This window comes from Spea bombifrons, chromosome 3 (genome assembly GCF_027358695.1).
Source record: "Spea bombifrons isolate aSpeBom1 chromosome 3, aSpeBom1.2.pri, whole genome shotgun sequence".
NCBI lineage: Eukaryota > Metazoa > Chordata > Amphibia > Anura > Pelobatidae > Spea > Spea bombifrons.
In genome coordinates, this window is record NC_071089.1 from 108,800,653 (window position 1) to 108,828,645 (window position 27,993).

Consider the following 27,993-nt stretch of genomic DNA (forward strand, 5'->3'; position numbering starts at 1 on the left):
GGTTTGCCCAATTCTTTGCTAGTGTAAAAAAATATCTGAGCAACGGGGAAGAGTACCAGATCATGCCTTTAGTTTTCAGGAAAACACAACAGCACATTGCGCAATGGCTATACTTATTAGTCAGCGGCCCACCTGGGGGTTAGTTATACAAAAGAAGTTAATATTAACCAGCAATATGTTCCAGGGAATGTTTTGCTCAGTAAACACAGTTCAGTGAACTGAAACGTAGATCATGTAGACAGGGTTAGTGTTTGGTATGTGAATTTGGAGATACATTCATTTCTATTAGCAGATTGTTTGCTTTTACCCAGTCTATTACTGACATAGCACCTCGGGGCATTCGGACGGGAATGGGAATAATGCAAAGACCACGATTCCTAATTGTTCTTTTCATTTATATTTCAGAATAAGTCCCTTTGTTTCCACAATCATGTAAACAATGGAATTATATAATAGAAACACTTGATAATTATGGCTGGCTTCCAATAACTTGTGACGGCACAACTAGGTCAGAGGTTTCTCGAGGAACCTCGCTAAGGAAGCTGCCGCCATAAGTAAATTGCTTATGGTCACTGTTCCCTCTAAGCTGTGCGCTTGTGCGCGCGCACATAACTTTTCGAGGGAGCGCACACGTTCTAACATTGTGCACACAGTACCTAACGGGGAGCTGGGGGGGGGGCGGGCAGTCCATCCAGGGTGACGCTGGCACTCCTCCAGAGACGGACATTAATGTCTGCCGCTGGAGGAGCAAGCTCGGTTGGGGAGATCAAAAATCTCACCCCAACTGGCTTAAAATCAATCAAGGGAGCGGGAGGTCTGTTAATACAGACCTCCGATCCTGCTCCCTTGCTATGCGCACGGCAACTGATGCTGTGCGTCGGGATTTGATGTCAGATCCCGGCACACAGCACTGAAGCCACGCCCACCTTCTTTACTGCACCGGAAGGACACAGAAGAAGAAGAGTCAAGAGGAAGAACGAAGAGGAGGAGGAAAAGTAACTAACAGAGGAAAGGTAGGAAAACATTAAGTGAGAGTGGATTAGTAAGTGTGTGAGAGTGATGGGTGTTATGCTGTAGTTTATGCTGAATGTTTGTGAATGAGTGTGTGTGTGTGTGTGTGTGATAGCATGGATGTGTAAGGGGGGGGGGATAGCATGGCATAGGGAGGCTGTAATCACATTAATATGATGCCCAGGTTCCAGCATGTACTGGCTGCCTGGGCATGATAGGAGTGTGATTGCTGTTAGCAATTATATATGTATATGTATGTGTGTGTGTATATATATATATATATATGTATATGTATGTATATATAGGTATATGTATGTGTGTGTGTGTGTATATATATGTATGTGTGTGTATATATGTGTATATATGTATATATATATGTATATATGTGTATATATATATATATATATCTGTATATTGTGACAGAATACCCCTTCACTTTGGTACTCTGTCCGGGAATCTTTACTTACACACAGTCTATTAGGCTGCAGAGACGTCTCAAACACGAGGAGGGTAAAATAAAAGGCTGGGCCTGTTTTATTTCGTCGCCACAGGCATTACAGAAAATAAATAAACCAAAACAAAAAGCCTCGCTCTTGTGAGCACTAACTAATACAGGGTAATCCAACCTAACTGCAGTTGGACGGCTTATCCGTTCCAACAAAACAAAATAACACAATTGCAAATTATATTGGCAGCATTCAGTATGTTGGCAGCTCTCTCCCTCTCTCTCTCTGGGAGCCAAATGATCTCTCTTTTGCACTGAGACCAGAAGGCTACTTAACTGCCTCTCCCATTAATTAGTGGATGCAGGTGAGTGCTAGGAGAGTATCCGATAATCTCCGGACTGGATTCCCACCTGCTGGTCTTCGGCTGCTCATAAACTGTGGAGTGGAGCACTGGCCCGCCCTACTCTCCAAATGCTCCACCCCAGGGACCCAAAAACACACAAATAACAACAGACATTAATAATTACATTATTAACAATACATCTCCCTGGGGCTAGTAAACTATTGAGGGTAACCACCCTGCAAAATATAAGGTGAAATATACACTCCCTCCATTATCATTCCTTGCTTTCTGTCACACATCCTCCCCCCCAGCTCAGACCTGATGGGGTGAGCGACCATAGACATCAGCGAGTGCATTCTTGAGAGCCCATCAGCATTCCCCTGTTTGCATCCAGCCCTGTGTTCTACGGAAAAGTGATAGGGTTGCAAACTCAGAAACCAGCGTGTTACTCTACTATTTTTCTCTTTGTTCTGGCACATCCATGTAAGTGGTGCGTGGTCAGTTACCAGTCTAAACTTTCTCCCTAGCAGGTAATATTTAAGATGGTCTACCGCCCACTTTATAGCAAGGCACTCTTTCTCTACAATAGAGTAATTCCTTTCGTGTGGGTTAAGCTTCCTGCTTATGTACAAGATCGGGTGCTCTTCCCCTCGGCTTCCCTGAGAAAGGACTGCCCCCAGTCCAACATCAGATGCATCTGTCTGCAAAATGAATTCTTTGGAGAAGTCAGGGGTTACTAACACTGGTTGGGTACAGATGATTTCTTTCAACTTTTTGAATGCTTTCTCAGTTTCTGGGGACCATTTTACCAACACCGGGGCTTTTGCTTTTGTCAGGTCAATTAAAGGACTTGCAATTGTAGCAAATTCAGAGATGAACCTCCGGTAATAACCGATTAGACCAAGGAATGTTCTCACCTGTTTCTTAGTGGCTGGTTGTGGCCAATTGCGTATGGCTTCTATTTTTGCCTGCTGAGGTTTCACTAAACCCCTTCCAATAGAATACCCCAAGTATTTGGCTTCCTCTAGGCCAATTGTACATTTACTTGGGTTAGCCGTTAACCCAGCATCTCGAATTGAATTTAACACGGCTTGCACTTTTGGAAGGTGAGATTCCCAGTCTTCACTATGTATGACTACGTCATCCAAATATGCAGCTGCATAACGCATATGTGGTTTCAATATCCTGTCCATCATCCTTTGAAAGGTGGCAGGGGCCCCATGTAACCCAAAAGGTAAAACCTTATATTGAAAAACACCGTCGGGGGTAGAAAAAGCAGTTTTTTCTTTCGCTCGCTCTGTTAGTGGAACCTGCCAGTATCCCTTGGTTAAATCAAGTGTAGTGAGGTAACGGGCTTTCCCCAGTCTTTCTACTAGCTCATCAACTCTGGGCATGGGATATGAATCAAATTTTGAGATGGCATTCAATTTACGGTAATCATTACAAAATCTTATTGTACCATCCGGTTTTGGTACAAGTACAATAGGGCTACTCCAATCACTGCATGACTCTTCAATTACCCCAAGGTGTAGCATTTTTTTAACTTCTGCCCTAACTGCCTCCCTGCGAGCTTCAGGTATTCTATAAGGTTTGAGGTAGATCCTTTTACCTGGTTCTGTTATAATGTCATGTTTTATAACATTTGTTCTGCCTGGGTTTGGGGAAAACACATCTTTATTTAATCTAATAAATTCCTTCACCTCACGTGTCTGGTGTACGGACAGGGTTACTGGTATGTTAACCTCTGGTTCAACATTATCCTTTAGGGGAAAGGTAGAGGCTTCCACTGCAACTAAGACTTCCCTGTCCTTCCATGGCTTAAGTAGATTTACATGATAAATTTGCTCAGGCCTCCTTCTGCCTGGCTGTCTCACCCTGTAGTTTACTTCTCCTACCCTTTCAATAATTTCATATGGTCCATGCCAGGTTGCTAGGAATTTATTTTCTACGGTGGGGACAAGGACTAGGACTCTATCACCAGGCTGAAACACCCGAACCCTGGCGTTCCTGTTATAACTATTCTTCTGATCCTGTTGGGCCTTTTCCATGTGCTCTCGTACTATGGGCATAATGGCCTCCATACGTTCCTGCATTTGGTTTATGTGGGAAATGACACTACGATATGCAGTACCTTCTTGTTCCCAAGTTTCCTTAGCTATGTCAAGTAGCCCCCGGGGATGCCTACCATACAATAATTCAAATGGTGAAAACCCCGTAGAGGCTTGAGGCACTTCCCTAATGGCAAACATTAAATAGGGTAACAAGAAATCCCAATTTTTCCCATCTTTATCAATTACTCTCCTTAGCATTGCCTTTAAGGTTTTGTTAAACCGCTCTACCAAACCATCTGTTTGTGGGTGATACACAGACGTTTTCAGGTGCTTTATGTTAAGGAGCTTGCATAACTCTTTCGTGACATTAGACATGAATGGTGTTCCCTGGTCTGTCAAAATTTCTTTTGGGATCCCAACCCTGCTAAACATCATCCACAATTCTTTGGCAATAGACTTTGCAGAGGTTGTACGCATAGGTATCGCCTCGGGATATCGGGTGGCGTAATCCAATATTACTAATATATATTGGTGTCCTCTCGCAGATTTCACCAACGGGCCAACAAAGTCCATCGCAATACGTTCAAATGGGGTTTCAATGATGGGTAAGGGCACCAATGGACTACGGAATGCTTTAAATGGGGCAGTGAGCTGACAATCAGGACAGGATGCACAGTAATTTGTTATGTCTGCAATCACCCCTGGCCAATAGAATCTCCTGAGTATCCTTTCTCTCGTTTTGTCCACTCCTAGATGACCCCCTAAGACATGGCTATGTGCGAGATTTAACACTGTGCGCCTATAACTTTGTGGCACCAACAACTGTTTTGTCGCCTCTTTTTTATCAACTCGATATAATAAGTCATTGTCAATTTCAAAATACGGATAGGTAAGTGGTTTTCCTGGGTCAGTGGGTGCTCCGTTTCTTACTGCAATAGTGCTTCTAGCCACTGATAGAGTAGGATCTGACCACTGTGCACTATGAAAATTACCTGGGCTAACTTCTAAATCAATTAACCCCATGTCTTGATCCTGATTATTCAAAGAATCATGCTGTTCTGGATTATCGCCCACTAGTGTTTTAATGGGGCATGACAGCTTATTTCCAGGTTCCTCATTGCTATTCAGCTCATCTACCAATATGTCTGCAAAAGGAAAGTCATCCGATAAGCTAGATGCATTATTTTCAGAGGACTTCCACAATCCTAAAAAATGTGGGAAATCTCTACCGATTATCATATCGTGTGCTAATTTTGGTACCAGGCCAACTTGACAGTCTACTGTGCCACAATGCGTCTCGACCCGAACCATAGTAGTGGGATAATTATGTATGTCCCCATGTATACATGCGATATCCACCTTATTACAGTCATCAGTACAAATGTCGGGAACCAAAGACTTGTCCAGCAGAGTCACCATACTTCCAGAGTCTAGTAAGGCCTGCACTGTTTTCCCTTCCACTGTTACAGTACACCATGGATGATTTTTCCCACAACCACTTTTGTTTGCAGAACACACAGATCGCGAATATAATGAATAACCATCCCTATTATTACCCAAGTTACATTCCATTGGTTCGATATTATCAGGGCAGTCTTTTGCTATGTGTCCAAATGCCCGACATTTAAAACATTTTATCATTCTAGTGTCCCTTGTAGGTTCTTCCTGCATGAAAAAACCTCTTTCTCTCGGCGTTATGTCCCTGGAATTGTAAGAGCCCACTTGCTCTTCAAAAGTCCCCCTTTTCCCAGGAGCAGTCTTACCATATTTGCTGGGGTTTTTTAGGTTTCGAGGTCGCTCCGCTGCAGGATGTTGGATGACTTCCTCGGCTGCGATGTACCGCTCTACTAAAGCCACCAACTGGTCAGCTGTCTGGGGGTCGCTCTGACTGACCCACCGGCGGAGAGTAACTGGCAAACCTCTCAAAAATCGGTCCATCACTAGTTGTTCCACTATGAAGCTTGATGAATTGACCTCCGGCTGTAACCATTTCCTGGCGAGATGTATCAAATCAAACATCTGTGACCGAACTGCTTTTCCTGGGCTGTACATCCAGGCGTGAAATCTCTGTGCGCGGATAGCGGCTGTAACTCCCAAACGTGCCAGGATCTCCAATTTTAGCTTGTTATAATCCTTCGCTTGGTCTGGTTCCAGATCGTAGTATGCCTTTTGGGGTTCTCCACTTAGAAACGGTGCTATTAAGCTTGCCCATTCAGCCACAGGCCAGCCTTCTCTCTCCGCTGTTCGCTCAAATGCCATAAGGTAGGCCTCAACATCATCTGTAGGCACCATCTTTTGCAGATAGTTACTTGCCCTGATTACCTTGGGACCTTGCAGTCCTTCTGCAGTGTCCCTGGTAATCCTCTCAGATAGGACCTGGATCTCTTGCTGCATGGCACGAGTGGCATTGTGCTGCTCCTCTCTGAGCATTTGATGAGCTTCAGCTTGAGCTAATGCGGCTTGCCTGATCATAGCCTCTGTGTTTTCTTTTTGGGCTAGCACCAGTTGCTGTAGTGCAGCGATATTCTCCTGCTGTATGGTATTCGTCTCAGCTGCCCTTTTGTTAGTTTCCTGCTGCACTGTGGTGCACTGGATAAGTGCTTTAATGACATCCTCCATTTTCTTTAGTCTCTTTTGCACCTTACCGACTTGTTCGTGTGTTGCCCGCATTCTCCACCATATGTGACAGAATACCCCTTCACTTTGGTACTCTGTCCGGGAATCTTTACTTACACACAGTCTATTAGGCTGCAGAGACGTCTCAAACACGAGGAGGGTAAAATAAAAGGCTGGGCCTGTTTTATTTCGTCGCCACAGGCATTACAGAAAATAAATAAACCAAAACAAAAAGCCTCGCTCTTGTGAGCACTAACTAATACAGGGTAATCCAACCTAACTGCAGTTGGACGGCTTATCCGTTCCAACAAAACAAAATAACACAATTGCAAATTATATTGGCAGCATTCAGTATGTTGGCAGCTCTCTCCCTCTCTCTCTCTGGGAGCCAAATGATCTCTCTTTTGCACTGAGACCAGAAGGCTACTTAACTGCCTCTCCCATTAATTAGTGGATGCAGGTGAGTGCTAGGAGAGTATCCGATAATCTCCGGACTGGATTCCCACCTGCTGGTCTTCGGCTGCTCATAAACTGTGGAGTGGAGCACTGGCCCGCCCTACTCTCCAAATGCTCCACCCCAGGGACCCAAAAACACACAAATAACAACAGACATTAATAATTACATTATTAACAATACATCTCCCTGGGGCTAGTAAACTATTGAGGGTAACCACCCTGCAAAATATAAGGTGAAATATACACTCCCTCCATTATCATTCCTTGCTTTCTGTCACAATATATATATATGTGTGTGTATATATGTGTATATATATATATATGTGTGTATATATATATATATCTGTATATATGTGTATATATATATTTATAAATATATATATATATGTGTGTATATATATATATATATATATATATATATATGTGTATATATATATATATGTGTGTATGTATATATATAATATTGTTGTTGGGGGTGTGTTATTTTTAATAAAGTGGGTTTTCAGTTTCGGTCAAGTGATTGCTGAGTTTTCGGTCCAGAATTTTCATTTCGGTGCATCCCTATATACTAAGCCAGACACTGAAGCAGTAGGCCTACACCACATCAATGTTTGGCTTAGTATATAGTGATAGGGGTTATGCTACATTATTGGCAATGTCTGGCTCAATGTATAGTGACAGGTGTTATGCTGTACCCCAGTCAATGTGTGCCTCAGTATATAGTGATATGCTGTACCCCAGTTAATGTGTGCCTCAGTATATAGTGATAGGTGTTATGTTGTACCCCTGTCAATAGTATGCAGTTTTTCCCAATAAAAAAAAATAATATATATATATATTGATCCTTTATGCAGCCCGGAGCCTCCGCTCATGATTCGCTCATAATTAATTTTTGCGGTGAGAATTTCACCTTTAGAATAGACCATGGAGTCGAAAGGGTTGGAAATAAATAGCTCCACCCCCTTGCAATGTGATTTTTTTTTTCAGCTCCACCAACTTTATATGGACTGTAGAAGCATATTGTGCGCACAAAATTTTGGCTCTGGGAAAAATTTTGCACGACAGAAATTTTCTGCGCACATCACCCAAGAAAAATTAGAGGGAACATTGCTTATGGTACCTGATTTTAGAGCCAGTCCTAGCAAAGGGGAGCTGAACCTTTACAGTATCTAAGTACTAAGTACAAATTGCGAGATAACTTTGATTTAGTAAATAAGCCCCTTGATCATTTAAAACAAGTCTGTCCATACCACTGTCACTTGAAGGCCATTCCAGGTATCCATCATTCCAATCATTCCTTGCCATCCACCTACAATGCCTTTATATCAGCTCTTTCCCAAGATGAATCTGTGAATGATATGTTCATATTTCTTGGTGTTCTATCTGGCAAGCAATCCTCACTCACATTACACCTAAACACTTTGTGAGCCATCATCACTTTGTGAGCCATCAATCATCACTTTGTGAGCCATCACAGTTGTACATTGTCAGCCAGTCTGCTTTCAACATCCAAAACTACTGATCAGCCCTATTTTGTTGACCTATTACATCTTCCTGGGTTGCTGTACTCTGGGACATTGTCCACCTCTACTTTTAAACTTTTTACCAAAGAAAACACCAAAAACATACTCAGCACTAATGTATAAAGCTACCATCACCAAAAATGAAAAATTTGATTCATACAAACCAATCATTCTAAAGAAGGGGAAGCAATGAAATAGATATATTTCATTATAGACAAAATAAATGTATAAAAACAAAACGCTGCAGCTTATGTTTATTTTGTTGTATATTTTAGTTGCGGTCTTTTGTTTTTATGAATTTATTTTGTCTATAATAAAATATCTTTTATCGAATTTTTGTGTTAATTATTGAGAGCGCTGCCTTGTTTCTCTTGATTTATATTCTCTATTTTTAAAATATGTTACCCTACAAAAAAAATCTCAGGCTATTATTGATTATTAGCTATTATTAATTAATGACTGTTTCATAAGAAGAGTGAGTCCAATGCACTACTCCCGCAGAAAGGCAGGTAAAGGGTTACACACGTTATAAGGACTATAGGCACCGGAGGACAAAGGCTCCCCTTTTCTATTCTTTAGGTGTGTGAGGGTTGATTTGCTTAAACTATGCAGGGTAATGGGTGTGAAAATATCTTATTCCTCCCACGGGGTATCAAGTGGCCTAAAGCCAGCCATGAAAGCTGCCGTGTGCGTTACAGAAATAATACACAACTTACAGCAAAATGACATCATAAGAAGCCCAGGGCAGATACATTATTATTGGACAAAAGCAGATCTTCTTTTATCAAAACCTTGCAAGAGATCTGAAGACAATGTCTCGAGATATTAATATCTCGCAGAAAGATCACTTTCCAACTTTAAGGTTCTCTGATGACTATTTTAACTTCGGGAAGAATTCTTTATTACAGATAATTTTTAGTATTCCTATGTAACTCATCGTTTTATTGTAATCACAGTATAAATATTATTTTATAATATAGTGCCAACAATTTACGCAGCGCTTCTTACAGTCCATTCATTCAAGGGGTCTGACAAAACTAGAACTGACCGACTGAGACAAACCGGTTACATTAGGTAAAGAGAGCCCGGCTCGAAAGCTTGCAATCTAAATAGACTGTCTTTTTAGTGAAGTGCATTTTGTACTCAGTATCTTCATATATTGCATCTTGGAACTGGAAGATTATCCCCTGTGTGAGACAGAACATAAAACGTAAAAGCCAGAGTGGTGGACAATGTGTTGCGCACTATTCCAGACATCGAGGAGCTAGTGGCACGCATGCATTTAGTAAACATTAAATCTGTACACTATTTTAAAGTTGAGACTTGCTGCTCGTTAAACAAGAGCGCCCCATGCTGTACATGAATGGGAATAGAAGTTCATTATTCAAGCCGAGATGGCTTTTTTTCTTAATATTTGTTAAGGTAAAGGTATAAGTAAATGCAATGAACACATTGGTCGCCTGCAGGGGCCTCCTCTGGCATCAACCAATAAAGGGCAGCTGCCCTTCATTGGTTGATGGCAGAGGAGCTCCCTGCCAGCGACCAATAGAGTCGCTCGTACCGACCTTTAACTCTTGATGGCAAAACTTGGCTTGGGGAGGGAACCTGAGTTAAAGGTCCACGCAAGCAACTCTATTAGTCGCCGGCAGGGGCCTCCTCTAGCATCAACCAATGAAGGGCAGCTGCAGGGACTCCCCTGATGTCAGCAGGACCGTCCACTGAAGTTAGTGGCCGTGTCCCCCAGGAGCCCAGAAGTTCCCAGGCATGACAATTAGTACACACACTGATGTCAAGAATTTGGCCACATAACTAATAAATATAATATGTTCACACATTAGAACCACCAATGGCTTTGCTGCTTTTTATAGTCGCCATTTTTAACAGCCAGTACCTCTTGGACATCTAGTAAAAATATAAACCCAGTTTACTCAGTTTACCCTCATAGGATCTTTTCAATTTGATTTGGTAATGCATTTTATAAATGAAAATAAATGAATAACAGTTAAATGTGTTCTTGTTTCGGGATGGGCTGATGGTCTCACAGCAGATTCAAGCAAATTCTTCTGATAAAAAGATGTGGCTATTAAACATTCCAACCAACGTTAGCAGAGAGATCTGTCTAGCTAAATCTGAAATTTATACTTGATTTGATTGCCTAATAAGTTTGGTGCAAAGGTTCCATCAACATTCTTTTTTAGAGATGCGAATGAATTAATGTCATTTATTTTTACACTTAATTCACACACACAATAGGGCTGTTCTGGATGTGAAAAGCAGGCTGACTCACAATGTATAATTGTGCTATTGTGTCCTGAAGATGGATCAGAAAATATTTGGATGTGAAATGAGGATTTCTTGCCAGACTGTCATAAAATATCTCATTCACAGAATCATCTTCTGCTAGAGCTCTTGTTACTGTAGGTAGTTTGTCATACGTTAAGCAAATGCATAATACTGTCCTAGATAAACATGTGTATGTACAAATCTTATTCCGCATGAATCCAAAAATTCTCATATTTTAAGAAAAGGTGCATTGATTCCATTTTTTGTAACAGTTTATAAAACCAGATGTTTATGATAACGATTCACTTATAGATTGTAAGCTCTTAGGAGCAGATCCCTCTTCTCTTTCTGTACCAGTATGTCTTAATGTAAGTTTGTTATTGTTAATTTAATGGTTATTGATATTTTGGTTTTTTTTTGCCCTCATTGCAATAGTGCTCTTAATATGCACAATTATTTCTCCCCATTATGTTATCCTTTTCTCAACTAAATTGCTGACTGTGATTTATTGGATTAATCCGCCTTTGAGGGGTGAGGACCAGGGAAATAACTCCAGGACAGGAACTTGTTTAGATAATGACATGGATCTAAATTTATATTAAGCGAAGATTTAAAATAAATATTTTGAAAGCAAATACACTCATTGACAAACAAAAATAACAAGTTATAGGTGTTTTTAATTAAATACATTTATCAATTCTAAAAGCTGTGATAGCAACAGTTCCATGAGCCTTCCCCAAGGACCTGTACTTGGTCAGTAGTGATTAGGGTCAACTAGTGGTTGTGATGTGCTGTAAAAACCACTGCTTCTATTCACTCCTTCTGCCCACCTGGGCAAATTGTACAATCAGCTCTAAATGTTAATAAAATAAGTGGTCCTTAGTTATCTGATATATCCTCCATACACCTATATCTAATACAGGTATTTACTCTTTATCTAATGTATCGGTTTGTCTTAGTCGGTCAGTTCTAGTTTTGTCAGACCTTTTGACTATATGGGCTATAGGAAGCGCTGCGGAAATTATCGGCTCTATATAAATAAAATATACACTCTCTGTTGTACAATAAATGTTTTTTTTTCCGTTATAACAGGGCCCTCGTGTGGCCGTTCTTGGAATAGTGCTTATTAAGAGTCAGGTCAATTTTGAAAATGTTATTTAATGTGAGAATATTATTAACCGTCTCTCTTCTGCTCTTCAGGGTGATCGCTGAGCTGTTAGGTCCCTCTTTCTGCAGCATTGGAACTGCAGCTTCTGCGGCAGACGGGCATTTCTGGGTTCAATCGTGAACCAGAAGCATGGGGGAAATGTATAGATACCTAACCTATTCCCCAATATTCCAAATATTAAACATTATTAGCATTTATTAATGGGAATCCCCATATCACGATATTTCTGGAGACCACAGAAAGCTCATTAGGTAAGTACTGACAATGCCTCTGGTGAGCTGGCTGCAGGCAGATCATGTTCCTGTAGACACGTTAGTTCCCTTTTCATTCTTTTCTGTCCTCCAGGAACAGTTAGTTACCTGAAGCAGTCAGCGGACAGCACAATTTGTATCAATTTACTGATGAAAAATGAACTGAAACCTTTTCCTCTTCCAGCACTTGTTAAAATTGGCAGCGTGTGGCACTCGCGGTCTGCTGAGGCATCTACCACTCCTTCTGGAATCGCTCCAATATGGGCCCCGGTCTCTGCACACAGCAAATCTAATATTTGATTGAGGCGAAACACATTGCAGGGCAACTCCCTCCAGATGCCCCTACGCAGGAAGAGCAATTATCAGGATGAACTGCACTCCCTCTGTACATAATCCCAAAGTGTGATATTCACTTGCGCTCCAGTAGACTTGGCCTTGGGAATTGGTGTAGCTGAATGGACAGAGCACATGTATGAGTGGTGGTGGGCATATTTGGGGATATATAGATCTTGGGATATAGGGTGCCTATTGGGTGACCTGGGTCAGTGCCATTTTGAAAAGAGGTGCCACCACAAGCATCGGCATCACTGCAATGATTCCAGCTCCCCCAGAGTAAAGATGGGCAGGCACTGTCAGATAGCATACAAAAAGTGCTTCAATAAAGTAGATCAATAGTTTGCTCCAACTTTTTGGCAAAATGTGTAGGGTGACCTGAAGACCACCACCTCACAAACGGGATGTTCCTGACACAGCTCAACAGCTGCAGACCATTAACAGAGTCCCCAGATCTCCGCTCAGATCTCACAGAGCAGCAAAAAACAGCAGAGGAGAGAAGGTTTGTAAACATATCCAAATTATTCAAAACCCAATTTATTTCAAAGACAGCAAAATGCTCACTTTTACATAGACACCCAGACGCTCCGTTTGCCAGTGTTCACTTTGTGAACCACCGTCAGTCTTGCATTAGCGGGGAACACGTTCTTCTTGGTGTGAGTAATGACGTCTACACGCATGACGTGTTTCGCCCTATCACCATACCTGGGAACTTCTAGGCGCCGCCTACTCAGAGCCTTCCCTTGTGGGACGCGGCCAGGACTGCACACTGATGGCAGCGGTTGGTCCCGTGACATTGGTGGGAGTCCCCCTTGACATCAATGGGAGTTCCCCTGATGTTAGGGGGCGGTCCTGCTGCTGGCAGCGGGAAACACCCCCATTTTAAGGGGAAATGGGCGGGGCGTGGCAAGATCCTGCGACCCGGAGGATTTGGGTCTTGACCCGGAGAACCGGAGAAGAGGTGCTTCACCCGGCAATCTCCAGGTCCAACCAGGAGAGTTCCCAGGTATGCCTATCACAGGGCTTTAAGATGGCAGCAGATCTATGTTTGGGCCAGGAGAAGTTGTGGAAGACGATGGAAAGCCAACCCGTGCAGCAAAAATGGGTCTTACCCCTCCTTGTGCACAAGTGGAAAAGGATATGGGCATATGACAATATTGATGGCTTCCTGCTTTCAGTAATGGCAGGCAGGGAGACATAGACAATGAGTCTAATTTTCCAACTCCAATATGTTAAGAATGCCTTCACCAATTCCTACACATTCGCAATGGACTCCAATAGGCATTTTGCATGAATTAGGTGAGGAATGTTCTTTTACATTAAAAGCATTAATTGCAGTAGTACAGTAAAGCAGGAACACACTGCCAGCAAGACAAAGCAAGTGATCAGCATGAATGTACATTAAGGGACTTCGTAAGGGCTTTAATTCACACTTTTACCTACTACACCCGGGGAATCAGAGAATCCGAACAACCTTTAGTTAGGATTGAATTGTTTATACATTTGCATGCAAAAATGTTTTTAAAAAAATAGGTAAAATATAATGCGACGCTCATATGTAGTAAAATGCATAAACTGGCTGGAGTGTGTATTAAAAATAATATTTAATAGCGCTTAAATGAGAGTCCACTTACGATAAATGATCTAGATTGATACAACAAAAATAAATTGAAAGGATGAAATTTAAGGAATTAATGATGATTCCTCGGAACTCTCTGGGTTTCGCCCTGAAGACTATTGGGGAAGCTCCCCTTCTCCTGGACACCACAGAGAGACCCCACTCCCTGCCCTCTTCCCCTCCAAAAATGGCACATGTCCCGTGACATCAGAGAAACCACCCACGGTGCCCAGCGGTACCGCCCACTGAAGTAGCCAGACTTTCCAGGTATGTTAACCCTACATTCAGGGCCACACTGGTGACCCCACAGCGGTCCTGGCTCTATAAGCCCGGTGGCCCCATGATGAAGCTCGGCCAGCAGCACGATATGCATGGCCACAAGTTTTTATGCTAATTTGTGTGCCAGGTGGCCAGTCCAGGCCTGGCTACATTGTATTCTAATTTTTGTTTTTTTAGAATAGATACATGACCCCACGTGGGCTGGTGGCAGAGAAGCATGAGCTAGTTACAAGCAGGCCATGAGCCACCTGTCAATAAACCTGTGCAAATGCACAAGAATTATAGTGGAGCCCTGCACCAGATACAGACTGTACCATCAGGGGAGGGGGTGCACTTTTTAAAAGCTTGACAGCTAATGACAGCTGTTTGGGTGGTGGGGCTGGGGTTTTTGATGTTTTTCTGTCTTCATTTTTCCTTTATAATACACTATAGTGAACCCTCCAAATGTGGATGTCATGTATTGTATAACCCCTGTAATTAACCATCGTTTCCTGGGAAGCTTGTGTAATGATTTATGACCTGTGTGTCTGATACTGTTACACTTCTGGATATTGAAAATTAGCACATTTGTTGGGACGGACGCTTTACTGCAGGGGTTCTCAAACTGCGGCCCTCCAGCTGCTGCAGGACTACATCTCCCATAATGCTCCTTCAGCTAAGGGGCTGGCTGAGGATTATGGGAGATGTAGTCCTGCAGGAGCTGGAGGGCCGCAGTTTGAGAACCCCTGCTTTACTGCAATTGTAAATCAACAAACGGAAATTGCGTAATACGTTTGTTCTAACACAATTAGATTATAAAGCAGAGGCTGACACTTGCCACGCCTCTCATTGTTTGGTAACGCCCGTTTTATATTGAATTCAGTCCAATCACTGAAAGCCAACCTTAGGACTTCCCTCTCTTCTCATTTTGATTGGCTACAGTGCCCTAGTAGCGAATGCAAAAGTGCTATAAATTCCGCGGAGGCGAGCGCTCAGTCATCTTCCCCTGCTTAATCCAGCATCCTGTTACGGTGATAGCGGCTTCCGGTTAACGTTAGTTCCTGTGGTTTATTTTTTGCTCTCCGGTTCTGTGTTACCTGCCTACCCGGTCTAAACATGCTGTCTCCCCGCAAGCCCTTTGGAGTTGTGAGTGAGAACGTGTCCCCCACTAAGAGCCTGGCCTTGACTGACAAGGAGAGAACGGTAAATCCTCGTGTAACGTCGGGTCTACAGGGACCTTCCGCTCCTTCGTGTAACTAAACTCCCGCTTTTTTTCCTGGCAGCCGCCTTCCCGTAGCAATACCCGGTTCCTGGCAAGTAAAACCGCCCGCAAGATCTTCCAGGAGGCGGAGACCGATTCGGTAAGTCTGAGCTCTGATACTGTTTACTACTATGGAAAGTTGGGTCGGTGACGGCTTAATGTAACGTTAATACGGTGTGTCAATCTTCTCCCATCTATTTGCAGCGGGCCTTCAGTAAATTGTTAAAGGGCCCTCATATGCATTAAAGTACAGGTGATGCCTTTAGTGCCCCTTTAAACGTATTCATTAGACCTGCCTCCAGGAAAACATTCATAAACGTGTTGTGTGGGTGTCACTGTCTGCTTGTCTATGGACCTCTTTATCCTGGGGTTTGCTTTAGTTCATCTCCTTGCCTGTGGGTTAAATTTAAAAAATAAATTGGGAAATGCAAGTGCTGGGTTTGTAAATAAATCTGACTAGTAAAGGCATCTTGTTAACCCCTTAAGGATCAGGCTGTTTATTTTTTTTGTACCCTTTATGACCAAGGCTGTTAACACTTGTGGTAATTTCTTCCTTACCCATTTAGTGTGCCCCCCCAGAACTTATTTTCTTTTCTGGAGAGACTCTCCTGGCAACTAGGCTTTTTAAAATATTTTTTTGCCATCTTGTAAGTGGCATAATCTCATGCAGTGGCAGTTGTGACTGGCAAAAACATGTCCAGGTGTGGGTGTTGGCAGTTTCCGAATGCCTTGCTATCAAGGCATTTCAGCAACACTGTTTGAGTGAAGAAAGTGATCTTAGATCAATTTCTAAGCTTGTTTAATGCCATGATGTGCCAGGCATGTCATTGGTCGTTAACTTGCCATGTTTGTGTGATGTGGTCTTCATAGGTTAAGGGGTTAAAGGAATGCATTGCTTTGTCTCAACCAGGAATGTTGTGGTTCATGTGTCAATCGGTTTGCTTCTGATGCTTAAGTGTAGTACATCACTACTACTTATTCCCAAAGGTAAAAATCCAGGTCTCTTCAATTCATGAGGAGCCCCTCCTGAGGGACAACCCCCATCGCTTTGTCATCTTCCCTATTCGGTATCATGATATCTGGCAGATGTACAAGAAAGCAGAAGCCTCCTTCTGGACAGCAGAGGAGGTGAGTAACGTGGCTGAAGCTGCTCATGGACCTTTTCTTCTGGCACACAACCAGGTGCTTATACAGATTTTGCTTCTTGTAGGTGGATCTCTCCAAAGACCTTCAGCACTGGGAATCGCTGAAGCCAGAGGAGAAGCTCTTCATCTCTCGCGTATTGGCCTTCTTTGCTGCAAGTGATGGCATTGTTAATGAGAACTTGGTGCGTACAACAGTCGGTTCCAGGGCAGGCTAACCTGCACACACGCAGAAATGCATATAATATGTGTATCTGTTAAATATTTACTGATGAATATATATGCTACAATGTGTGGCACGCGTATGAACCGTGAAGAGACTTGAATGATGGCTCCATCTCATCCCAATCATCCATTAGGGTCTTGGGCTTGCTCCAAGAAAACTTCTTTGGTCAGACTCTTGAGTGGTCCTGTAGACAGCCTTGACATTTAGTCAGATAAATTTATAATTTATCAAATAAACAGAAAACGCATGCAGAAGATGGTCCTGTTTACAATCTACTAGGTGGGATTAAATCTTCCTGTGACCTTCTAGGTGGAACGGTTCAGTCGGGAAGTACAAGTAACAGAAGCCCGCTGTTTCTATGGATTCCAAATGGCAATGGAGAATATTCATTCAGAAATGTACAGCCTTCTCATAGACACTTACATTAAAGATCCCAAGGAGAGGTAAGCAAATACATTCTGATCCTTCCAAACTGAATTGTAACGTCAAGGGATTGATGGTAGCTAATATACTGTGTCGCTCATCAGGGAATTCCTCTTCAATGCTATTGAAACTTTGCCTTATGTGAAAAAGAAGGCTGTCTGGACCCTGCGCTGGATTAGTGACAGAGAAGCCTCATTTGGTAAGGATTGAACTACAGAAAACTACTACACTGCATTTAAACATTTTCAATTGAATGCTCCATGGAAACAATTTACTATGCAACATAAGAGTCCTAACACTAAATACATTTACAGGTGAGCGTGTAGTGGCCTTTGCTGCCGTGGAAGGCATCTTTTTCTCTGGCTCATTTGCATCTATATTCTGGCTGAAGAAACGCGGCCTGATGCCTGGGCTCACTTTCTCAAACGAACTCATTAGCCGTGATGAGGTTGGTACCTCCTGTATATTAATGGTCTCTGGTGCCGCTTGTCAATGTTCTGTCCCTCAACATGGCTTTTATTTCTGCAGGGATTACACACAGACTTCGCATGTCTCATGTTCAAGCATCTTGTGAACAAACCATCTGAGGCCCGTGTCAAGGAACTAATTACAGATGCCGTGAGAATTGAGCAGGTAAGCTTACTACTGTCACACTGCAGTGACTGTACCTATTAAACCAGTTAGGCCATATGCCAGTACATTAACACTCCTTTTCCACTACAGGAATTCCTGACGGATGCACTGCCTGTAAACCTGATTGGCATGAACTGCAAGCTGATGGCACAGTATATTGAATTTGTTGCTGATCGTCTGCTGCTTGAACTTGGCTTTAGCAAGGTAATTAACAAGTTCTTATCCAGCTGCGCTCAGACTATCCGCATTCACGATAACTGCAACAGAAAGCAATGCGGCTACATAACGCTTTGAAGCTGACATGGCTTGATTGGTGAATGTATCCACGGTATGTTCTGAAGCTGTTGTGCTAACAATGCCTTTCCTGTACACAGATCTACAGAGTAGAAAATCCTTTTGACTTCATGGAGAACATCTCACTGGAAGGAAAGACTAATTTCTTTGAGAAGAGAGTTGGTGAATATCAGAAGATGGGAGTCATGTCCAAGACATCAGACCACGCATTCACACTTGATGCAGATTTTTAACCCTTGTGGCTTTGATGGATGCAGACTTGGGTATAGTGACTTTTTTGTGTGCAGCTAGGTATCAAACATGAGTTAACTGGACAGTCCTAAAGCATGGATCTCCATTGGTAGCAGTGACTAACTTCTGAAATGTTATGCGTCCACTAGCTTAACCGTGCTCTGACAATGTCCCAGCTCATAGTATGAACCATGTATCATGTTACACTCATGGGTACCCTGTACAGCTTGGTGTGCATGTAGGAGAGGGTGCTGTGTATCCTGCAGGGGAAGCTAACTTGTATATTGGCAGTGTTTTGTCTTTTATATTTGTATGTTTGGATTGTCTATAAAATTCCCGCAGTTTAATTTAAAGAATCTTGTAATAAACTTGCCTCTTAATCATAAACCAGTCTCTGTGACTAAACCATGTTTCTACTGCCAAGTTGAGATGGGGCAGGTTAGATACAATCATGACATGGTTGCAAGAAAACATTATACTGAAGGCTAGCTAATGTTCCACTGGGGGGTTTATTGAAAACTTTAGGTATTTTGTGTATGTGGCTGAAAAGCATACTTTAAACGATTCACATTGGCCTAAGGGCGGGGGCTGACTTTATTATCTCAAATGTCTGAGCATATCATTTGCTTTGCATAAGTAGGCTTGACAACATGTTCTAATGGCAAATGAAATTGCCATAAATTAACATACAAATCCCCCTTAAATCTGATCTGGGAAGTGATCCACCATGATCTGTGGCCTTTGCACGCCACTGTAGTTGTTGGGTGATGTCATACTATGTTCACTATTCGGATGGTCTCTAACCTTCCTATGTCCCCTCAAGGTGCTGCATTTTAAACCAAATATATCTCCAGAACAAGCCGATTTGTCTTTAGAACAAATAGGGTTTTGGAGGAGGATCTACTTATCTAGGTAGGGCAGGGCATAACAAAAGTTTAGAAAACATTGTTTCCCCTGTGTTTTCCTGGTCCACTCTAGGTAGAAGGCCCACCCCTCATGCTCTTGGCGTTCTACATTGGGGGCTTTATTCAAGTCCTTACTACCAGAAGCCCTGTGGTTGGAGGGAACTCTGGGGATACCTGCCATTCCTCCCTTAATCTGTAGCCACATGGTCACAGCTCACGTGAGGCCTGTTTGCCTACTTAATCTTTGTTGGGGGATTGTGTCCACAAGGATGTGGTACTGAAGCCTTGCATTGTACCACTGGTAAACTTGCTTTTCAGCTCTGGTTTCCCTTTAGAATCGGAGGCATAAACAAAGCAGATAAAGACCTCCTCTCTACATGAGTAATGTGACAGTCTGTCTCACTTCTGACATGCTCCCCTTCATTATTGCTTCGGGCTCCCTGGAGAGCTGGGAGGGAAAAGTGAGTAAGTCACACAGCTAACTTGACTGTGTAGGGAAAAGTTCTGGTTCTGTGCAATGAGATTCTTCCAGTGCTGTAGTACAATGCTTAGGCATGGCCCCTGTTGGCTACAGTCAGTTGAGCCACCCCCCTAAGGATATTCATGCATGCTAGGGAACAGGAGATCCGTAGCTAGCTCCTTTTGCGCACAAGGGCGAAAATGGAAATTTGTGCCCCCCCGAGGCTATTTTATTTAAACTGCCTTTACACATGACTGCCCATAAACACACACATACACCGCTTTTACACACTACTGCTCACATACACTGGCTTTACACATACACTGCCCTTACACACACACTGCCTTTACACATACCTTCCCATAAACACACACATGCTGCCCTCACACACTGCCATTACACACGACTGCCAATAAACACACTTACACACTACTGCTCACACAGTTTACACACACCTGCCCATAAACACATATACACATACATTGCCCCTACACGCACCTGCCCATAAACACACATATACACGTACACTGCTCTTACACGCACCTTATACACACATCGTCACATAAAGATGTATATACGCTGACATCATATCCCAGTACTCGCCATCATTTGACTGCATGTAGAGACCACGGAAGTCGAGGTCTGAAGTGACAGACCTCAGGCTCCCTAATGTTGGGCCGGTTAGTGGTTTTGTGATCTCCCCAACGACTGCCCCTGCTGATCGGACGTCTATGAGCCCCCCTGCAGCTGTGCTTGAGGCGAGTGCCTCTCTCGCCTCACCCTTGCTATGGCCATGGTGCGATGTAGTAGAGGAGACTTTGTTGCAATCGTTCTGACAGTGTCCTATTGCACAGGCTAGCTTAGAGGGATTTTATTATTAGTGTGAATGTCGCGTTTACTACGTGTGCCTCAACCCCAAGAGTCATTCCTGCCAAAAACGTCACAACTTTTGCACCCCTGGAACTGTTTCAGATTTCTTACTCTTATGCTGTCTGTTGCTTCCTTACAGACTAAAGTTTAAATGATTGATGGGGCTCTGCTGCAACACACTAACATTCCAACAAATGTATAGGTGTTTTCATGTCTAAGATGAGCTTGTTTTTAATACCGACTTTATGCATGTTATGCCTATATATACTTAGTGAAGTTGTGTGCTCTGCGTCACAGCCTGCCTTGTATATGAAATGTTTGTTTTGTCAAAGAATAAAACTTAATTAAACCCTGTCTAGGCCGAGGTAACAAGCCAGGTGGGTCGCATTGTTTCTTAGCACTCATTAAACCCGACTGTAAGGTGCCTGAAAGCTCTGCCCCTTCATGTTTGCCAAAATCAGGTTAGAAGATGACTCTCAGGGATCCTAACAAGAAGCTTTGCACTTCCTGTTCCAAAGTTAGGTGAAATTTATGAACTGGTTCCAGTCCACTTCTGATTTATTTGGGATCCAAGCTGTTACTTAAGTGACTGCAGCTCCTCCACCAACGGCTTATTTCTCCAAGGAAGAAGCACTTTTTTCTACTTCAAACCCTCAGATACCTTCTTATGATGGCCCTTTGGTTGAGCATTTTATAGGTTGCTGATCTCTGCAGTTTTTTGCGCCTTAGAATTGGAGGACAAGAATATTGATAAAAAGCCAGACCTCTTCCACTGCCATGCCAGGAGGCGTACGATTTCCAGGGCAGCGATAAGATGCTTTTATGGTGTAATGCAACCTCTTTTTTAGTTAACATACTATTTTGCTAAGATGTGCAAGATGAAGCTGGATGCTTCTAAAACTAAATCTACTAGAAAGACAATTATTCCTCTGGAATATGGCTCCAACCTGGTTTGGAAGAGTCATCTAGAATACTCGTTTTGCTGTTGACTTTTTTTGGTGCTACCACTGAATCACGCCTTTGCTTTGCAGTTTGCTGCAAGGCTGTATGGTTAAATTCATGGGCAGCAAATAATGCCTCTATGTGACCTTCACTTCAAGGGGAGTGAACCTTTTTTGCAATGAACTGGAAAACACTTTTGAACAGTTGATAAGAACTTTCTTCCCCAGTCCATTTTAAACCAGGCTCATTTCAAAACTCCAGAGGTCAAGAATCCTCTAAGATCCCATCCAGTAAAAACCCTTCTTAAGAGAAGAGACTGCAGCAAAGAAGGAAAAGTCTACACAAAAATCCCTACACCAGGATGCTTCTTCCCCAAGTTGAGGAAGAGGTAACTTCAGTCACCTGGATCTTAAGGGTGACAATTACTTGCTATATTTAAAGTGTTGTGCAAAACCTTCTTATATCTTTTTGTGAGTGTTGTGGGTAATGCCATGTATGTTTTTGCTGCATCGTTAATATTGTTCCTGCGGGATACTAAATCATTCTAACGCCATTTACTATTGTTGCTGTATTTAGTCATTGGCCAGTGTCATGTCTACAAGCGTACATTAATACTTGTTTGAGAACTCGTGTCTAGGGGTAAAGGTTTTGTGGAAGTTCACAGGAGGCCATGTCCACGGAGAAGAGGACGAAGACAGAAAAATAAGACGGAGGAGAAGGAAACAATTCCTTCTCCAAAAATTAAACAAAAAAATTGCCTGAATAGTTTTTGCACAACTCTATTAAGAACCACATACCAATAAGACTTGCACAATTATCAACCAGTGCCGCAACTTTTCATTGTTCTCAGACTTGGGTGAAGCAACCGCTCCGTTGCACACAACACCTGGAGGCAAAGTTTGAAGATCCACAACTGTGCTTTAAGGGTTATATCCATAATGAAGAGTTGGAGAAAAAGAATCACATCACAAAGCGTTTAATTATGTAAATGTTCCAAAATGAAATTCACAATGAATTGAATAAATTGCTCAAAGCCAAGTAAAAGTAGACACTCAAATACAAAAACATCTGAAAAAAAAACCAGAAGACTGTTACCCCAAAAAATCCTTCACATGCTTCTTACTGGTGAACATGTGTGGTATCACATGTATGTAAAGGAGTATCCGTGTTTAGAATCAGACAACAATGCAAACAAAGAAATATGGCACATGAACAGGAGACTTCTGGTGAAACTGCACCCCTTTGTATTTAGTGAGTCGGCAGATTTTGTAGGGGAGAGTGAGGATGAATAACATTAACACACACATATACATCGTAATAAAGAATATAATATTGTATGCTATAAAGTTTCTGGTATAAATATTAATTAGCAGATATTGGTAAATATTTTTTATTGACAATTTAGATGTGAATCGTGCAAAATCCACGAGTTTTTTTTCCATATCCATTATGCCAAATCTTCGCATAGCGAGCAGTTGCATAAGGGTACTACTGTACACCGCTGCGGAATACGATTGCGCTATATAAATACACACTATTAACAACAAAATACATCTAAGCTAGAATAATAAATAAAATAAAGACTTATTATTCATACTTGAACCGGTTGTGAAATTACTTGCTTTATTTCCACTTCCAAACAAGCGGGAGAACGACACCCTTCCTCATCAAAAATTAGTCATTAAAGAGCAGACGAGGCTTGGAACACATGCTCGACTCCTATTGGTCAATATGTTACCGAGGTTTAACCCACCAGCCAATGAGCGCAGACCACAGCCCCACTAGCTGTTGTTATTGTACCTTTCATACATTTGGCGCGCCAAAAACCCTGCAGTGACAAGCGTTCCCTCATCTGACTTGAGGCGGGAGACCGGTTAACTCTTTGAGTGCCGGCGGTGCTGCATCATTGTAGACAATTTTATTGATTAAATTGTAGCAAAAATACTAAATTAGATTTATCATGATCAAAAAGAAATCTAAACCTGTTTATTGGCCAACACTGACAGTAACTACAGCCAGAACGCTGCATCAGATTTATGCAATTTCTAGTATGTAATACTATACCAAGCCTGCAACTTGCAATCGGGCTAATATGGCCGCTAGTGGGATAATAAAGTACATGTTTCTTCCTCACAGAAAAATAACTCATATAACCCAATATTACCACCACCGTGACATTACTTTGAGTATCATTGCAATTATGTCCTGATTATAAAACGAGGAAAACCCATGGTTGTGTAAGGGACATCTCAACACCGCACATACACTCAGCTGCTTGGACATTATATATATATATATATATATATATATATATATATATATATATATATATATCAAAAACCACTGGACTAATACGGCTACAATATACATATACATACACACAAACTGCTAATGTATATTCGGTTTATTTTATTAGCAAATCAATAGTCCCTCCCATGCAAGAAAATAGGTTTCATAACAGGCGTAAATCTGGTTGTGTAACATGCAGACCCCCTCCCCCCACTCCTATTCAGGTTATAGGAATATCATATTTTAAACGCACTCCGGCTTTGAGAGAGTGCCGATTTCATACACTGATATACTTAATCCAACATACATGTCTTTATATTTATTTTAATACTAACTCCGTCGTGCGATATAAAATGCCGGTATTGTGTTAAAAAAGGCGCCTTTTTTTGGGGGGGGGGTAACAGCTGGTCTTCTTTGGAGGCCTCTGATTGGCTGCGAGATATTTCCAAGTACGCTTCTAGTTGAGCCCCATCCAATCACGATACGACTGACCTCTCCCTCTTGCGATTCTGATTGGTTTAAGTTTCCCGGCGCCAAATGCAAAAAGAATATAAATTGCGCGGACGCCCACAGTCTCTCGTCTTCCCCTGCTTGGTTCAGCATTTGTCTTGTAGGCTTAGCTGCCTCTAGCGGTTAACTTTTTTGCGCTCTTTTTCTGTGTCGCTTGCCTATCCCGCCTAAACATGCTGTCTCCCCGTAAGCCCTTTGGAGTTGTGGGTGAGAACGTGTCCCCCATGAAGAACCTGACCCTGACTGACAAGGAGAACACGGTGAGTCCTCGTGTAACGTTGGTGCTCGGTCTGGGGGTTCGCATTAAATTCCTCTCTCCTTCATGTGACTAACCCCCCCTTTTTCTTTTTTTGTCCTGGCAGCCGCCTTCCCTTAGCAACACCCGGATCCTTGCGAGTAAAGCCGCCCGTAAGATCTTTCAGGACGTTGAGACTGATTCGGTAAGTCAGAGCTCCCAGACTCGCTTTCCACGGTAGTAAGCAGTATCTCATTCATCTAAGCCTCAGCTATTCCAGTATTTTATCTTCTGTGCAACCGGTAATAACGCGTTTCTAGTCCACATATGATCCCGGTGTTTATATTCGAATGTAGAGCGTTCTTGCTGCCGGTTTCTAGTCGGGTTTCGTTAAAGTGCCTTTTCGTCATGCTAGGCGCCAAAAGCAGTCAGACTGATGGGGGATGGGAGCTGCCGGCCCTGACATGCTGGCTGCAAGGCAGTTTGTCTCTAGAGCTGCGCTCCGTTGGGAAGGGCTGGGTGACTGGCGCTTTAAGGACTGAGGTTACATATGTTGGTAACTTCTTGCCAACTCGTGGATTGCAGAATTCTCTCCCCCCCCCCCCGTAATTACATGGGGCCCACTGCTTCCCGTCTTCATATGCAGTTATGTTCTTAATGGTTGAACTAGCTCTGAGTATCCGAGGGTTTTCTTTGCCTTCACTGACTACGCTATAACGGGATTCTATTCTTATATCTAAAGGTGAAACACAAAGATTCTTCAATTCACCAGGAGCCCCTCCTGAGGGACAACCCCCATCGCTTTGTCATCTTCCCTATTCAGTATCACGATATCTGGCAGATGTACAAGAAAGCAGAAGCCTCCTTCTGGACAGCAGAGGAGGTGAGTAACGTGGCTGAAGCTGCTCATGGAGCTTTTCTTCTGGCACACAACCAGGTGCTTATACAGATTTTGCTTCTTGTAGGTCGATCTCTCCAAAGACCTTCAGCACTGGGAATCGCTGAAGCCAGAGGAGAAGTTCTTCATCTCTCATGTTCTGGCCTTCTTTGCTGCAAGTGATGGCATTGTTAATGAGAACTTGGTAAGTAGGACTGCTCCTTGTAATAGAATACTAAGCAGCATTGCTAGCACAGACTGCTAATCTACTGTGTGAATTTATACTATATTTTAAAAGTGTTTGCACCATGCAGAGCTATTTGTGCCCCTATCTCATCAAGAAATCTACCAAAAGATTAATTTGCCTAATTTATTGGCCTTCATCGTATGGCTCTGGCCATTGTGGACTGTCATGCAACATTTTGGTTCACCGTTCATGTTAACAATTGCTAGCAAAATGCTTTTGTAGTACCCTAACCAGACTCTATTGTGTAAGTACTTTAGGCAGTGAAAGGCTTAATAGACTCCCTAACTTGACAGAACTAGAGGGTCCTGCTATTACGAGTTTTGCCTTCTAGCAGGTGAGTTAGGGAGTGTTTAGATTTAAGAAAAGGTACTAACTTCTTGTGACCTTCTAGGTTGAAAGGTTCAGTCAGGAAGTACAAGTAACAGAAGCCCGCTGTTTCTATGGATTCCAAATTGCAATGGAAAACATTCATTCAGAAATGTACAGCCTTCTCATAGACACTTACATTAAAGATCCCAAGGAAAGGTAAGCAAATAGATTCTGATCCCTCCAAACTGCATCTGCTCCTTGAAGCATAATGTGGCTGAAAGACAAGCTAACATGTTGTATCCATCTTCAGGGAATTTCTCTTCAATGCTATTGAAACTTTACCTTGTGTGAAAAAGAAGGCTGACTGGGCACTGCGCTGGATTGGTGACAGAGGTGCAACCTTCGGTAAGAATATGATGCTCTAAAGTGCTCCATAATGCATAGTTGCACTTAATGTATTTCTAGTAGAATGAAAGCATCTGCATCGGTTCTAACCAATTCCTAACACTAAATACATTTACAGGTGAGCGTGTAGTGGCCTTTGCTGCCGTGGAAGGCATCTTTTTCTCTGGCTCATTTGCATCTATATTCTGGCTGAAGAAACGTGGCCTGATGCCTGGGCTCACTTTCTCAAACGAACTCATTAGCCGTGATGAGGTTGGTACCTTCCTATATTAATGGTCTCTGGTGCCTCTTGTGAATGTTCTGTCCCTCAACATGGCTTTTATTTCTGCAGGGATTACACACAGACTTCGCATGTCTCATGTTCAAGCATCTTGTGAACAAACCATCTGAGGCTCGTGTCAAGGAACTAATTACAGATGCAGTGAGAATTGAGCAGGTAAGCTTACTACTGTCATACTGCAGTGACTGTACCTATTAAACCAGTTGGGCCATATGCCAGTACATTAACACTCCTTCTCCACTACAGGAATTCCTGACGGATGCACTGCCTGTAAACCTGATTGGCATGAACTGCAAACTGATGGCACAGTATATTGAATTTGTTGCTGATCGTCTGCTGCTTGAACTTGGCTTTAGCAAGGTAATTAACAAGTTCTTATCCAGCTACCCTCAGACTATCCGCTTTCATGATAACTTCAACAGAAAGCAATTCGGCTACATAACATTTTGAAGCTGACGTGGCTTGATTGGTGAATGTATCCACGGTATGTTCTGAAGCTGTTGTGCTAACAATGCCTTTCCTGTACGCAGATCTACAGAGTAGAAAATCCATTTGACTTCATGGAGAACATCTCACTGGAAGGAAAGACTAATTTCTTTGAGAAGAGAGTTGGTGAATATCAGAAGATGGGAGTCATGTCAAAGACATCAGACCACGCGTTCACACTTGATGCAGATTTTTAAACTTTGACTCTGGATGCAGTAGGACTGGTGTATGACTTGTTTTATTGTGCAGCTAAGTCTCAAATGTGAGACAAGCCTACCAAAGCAGATATTGGTGGTGGTGGCGACTAGAATTAATGAAATGTCCCTGATTCAAGCACATCCACTAGCTTAGCCACTCTGCCAATGTCCTAGCTCATGGTAGGAATCATGTTACACTCATGGGTACCCTGTACAGCTTGGTGTGCATGTAAGAAAGGGTGCTGTGTACCCTGCAGGGGAAGCTAACTGCTATAGCAGTATTTTATTTAGTTTACTTTTTATATTTGTCTTTTAGTCTGTAAATGTTGCACTTTAACTTATAATAAACAATCTTGTAATGAATTTGTGTTTGTAATTCAGTTATGAGTTTACAGCCACTAGCATATGCCTTGC

General features: G+C 42.5%; 2 protein-coding genes and 1 long non-coding RNA gene across 3 annotated transcripts; 2 read left to right on the forward strand and 1 right to left on the reverse strand.

The window, feature by feature from the left end:
• Window positions 1–1,522: 1,522 nt before the first annotated feature.
• Window positions 1,523–3,447, reverse strand: LOC128484436 (uncharacterized). The gene is made up of 2 exons (XR_008351151.1): window positions 2,718–3,447; window positions 1,523–2,180 (listed from the first exon to the last, which is right to left on the reverse strand). It is a non-coding gene; the product is annotated as an uncharacterized LOC128484436 (long non-coding RNA).
• LOC128484433 (ribonucleoside-diphosphate reductase subunit M2-like) lies at window positions 2,862–27,942 on the forward strand. The gene is made up of 11 exons (XM_053460809.1): window positions 2,862–2,872; window positions 24,640–24,803; window positions 24,906–24,983; window positions 25,521–25,661; window positions 25,744–25,860; window positions 26,294–26,427; window positions 26,522–26,616; window positions 26,735–26,868; window positions 26,948–27,052; window positions 27,143–27,256; window positions 27,427–27,942. The coding sequence occupies exons 2-11, from the start codon at window positions 24,717–24,719 to the stop codon at window positions 27,577–27,579; spliced, it is 1,158 nt and encodes a 385-aa protein (XP_053316784.1). The 5' UTR covers window positions 2,862–2,872; window positions 24,640–24,716; the 3' UTR covers window positions 27,580–27,942.
• On the forward strand, window positions 15,474–18,648 carry LOC128484128 (ribonucleoside-diphosphate reductase subunit M2-like). Its single transcript, XM_053460447.1, has 10 exons — window positions 15,474–15,560; window positions 15,641–15,718; window positions 16,606–16,746; window positions 16,829–16,945; window positions 17,296–17,429; window positions 17,514–17,608; window positions 17,724–17,857; window positions 17,938–18,042; window positions 18,133–18,246; window positions 18,417–18,648. The coding sequence occupies exons 1-10, from the start codon at window positions 15,474–15,476 to the stop codon at window positions 18,567–18,569; spliced, it is 1,158 nt and encodes a 385-aa protein (XP_053316422.1). The 3' UTR covers window positions 18,570–18,648.
• Window positions 27,943–27,993: the final 51 nt, after the last annotated feature.

What these genes read in the sequence shown, in the direction of transcription:
- LOC128484128 (XM_053460447.1), top strand. Translation starts at nt 15,474, where the DNA reads ATGCTGTCTCCCCGCAAGCCCTTTGGAGTTGTGAGTGAGAACGTGTCC. An exon ending in AGGAGGCGGAGACCGATTCG is followed by an intron (nt 15,719 to 16,605) that starts GTAAGTCTGAGC and finishes TTATTCCCAAAG; the next exon opens with GTAAAAATCCAGGTCTCTTC. An exon ending in CCTTCTGGACAGCAGAGGAG is followed by an intron (nt 16,747 to 16,828) that starts GTGAGTAACGTG and finishes TGCTTCTTGTAG; the next exon opens with GTGGATCTCTCCAAAGACCT.
- LOC128484433 (XM_053460809.1), top strand. Translation starts at nt 24,717, where the DNA reads ATGCTGTCTCCCCGTAAGCCCTTTGGAGTTGTGGGTGAGAACGTGTCC. An exon ending in GCATTGTTAATGAGAACTTG is followed by an intron (nt 25,861 to 26,293) that starts GTAAGTAGGACT and finishes GTGACCTTCTAG; the next exon opens with GTTGAAAGGTTCAGTCAGGA. An exon ending in ATGCAGTGAGAATTGAGCAG is followed by an intron (nt 27,053 to 27,142) that starts GTAAGCTTACTA and finishes TCTCCACTACAG; the next exon opens with GAATTCCTGACGGATGCACT.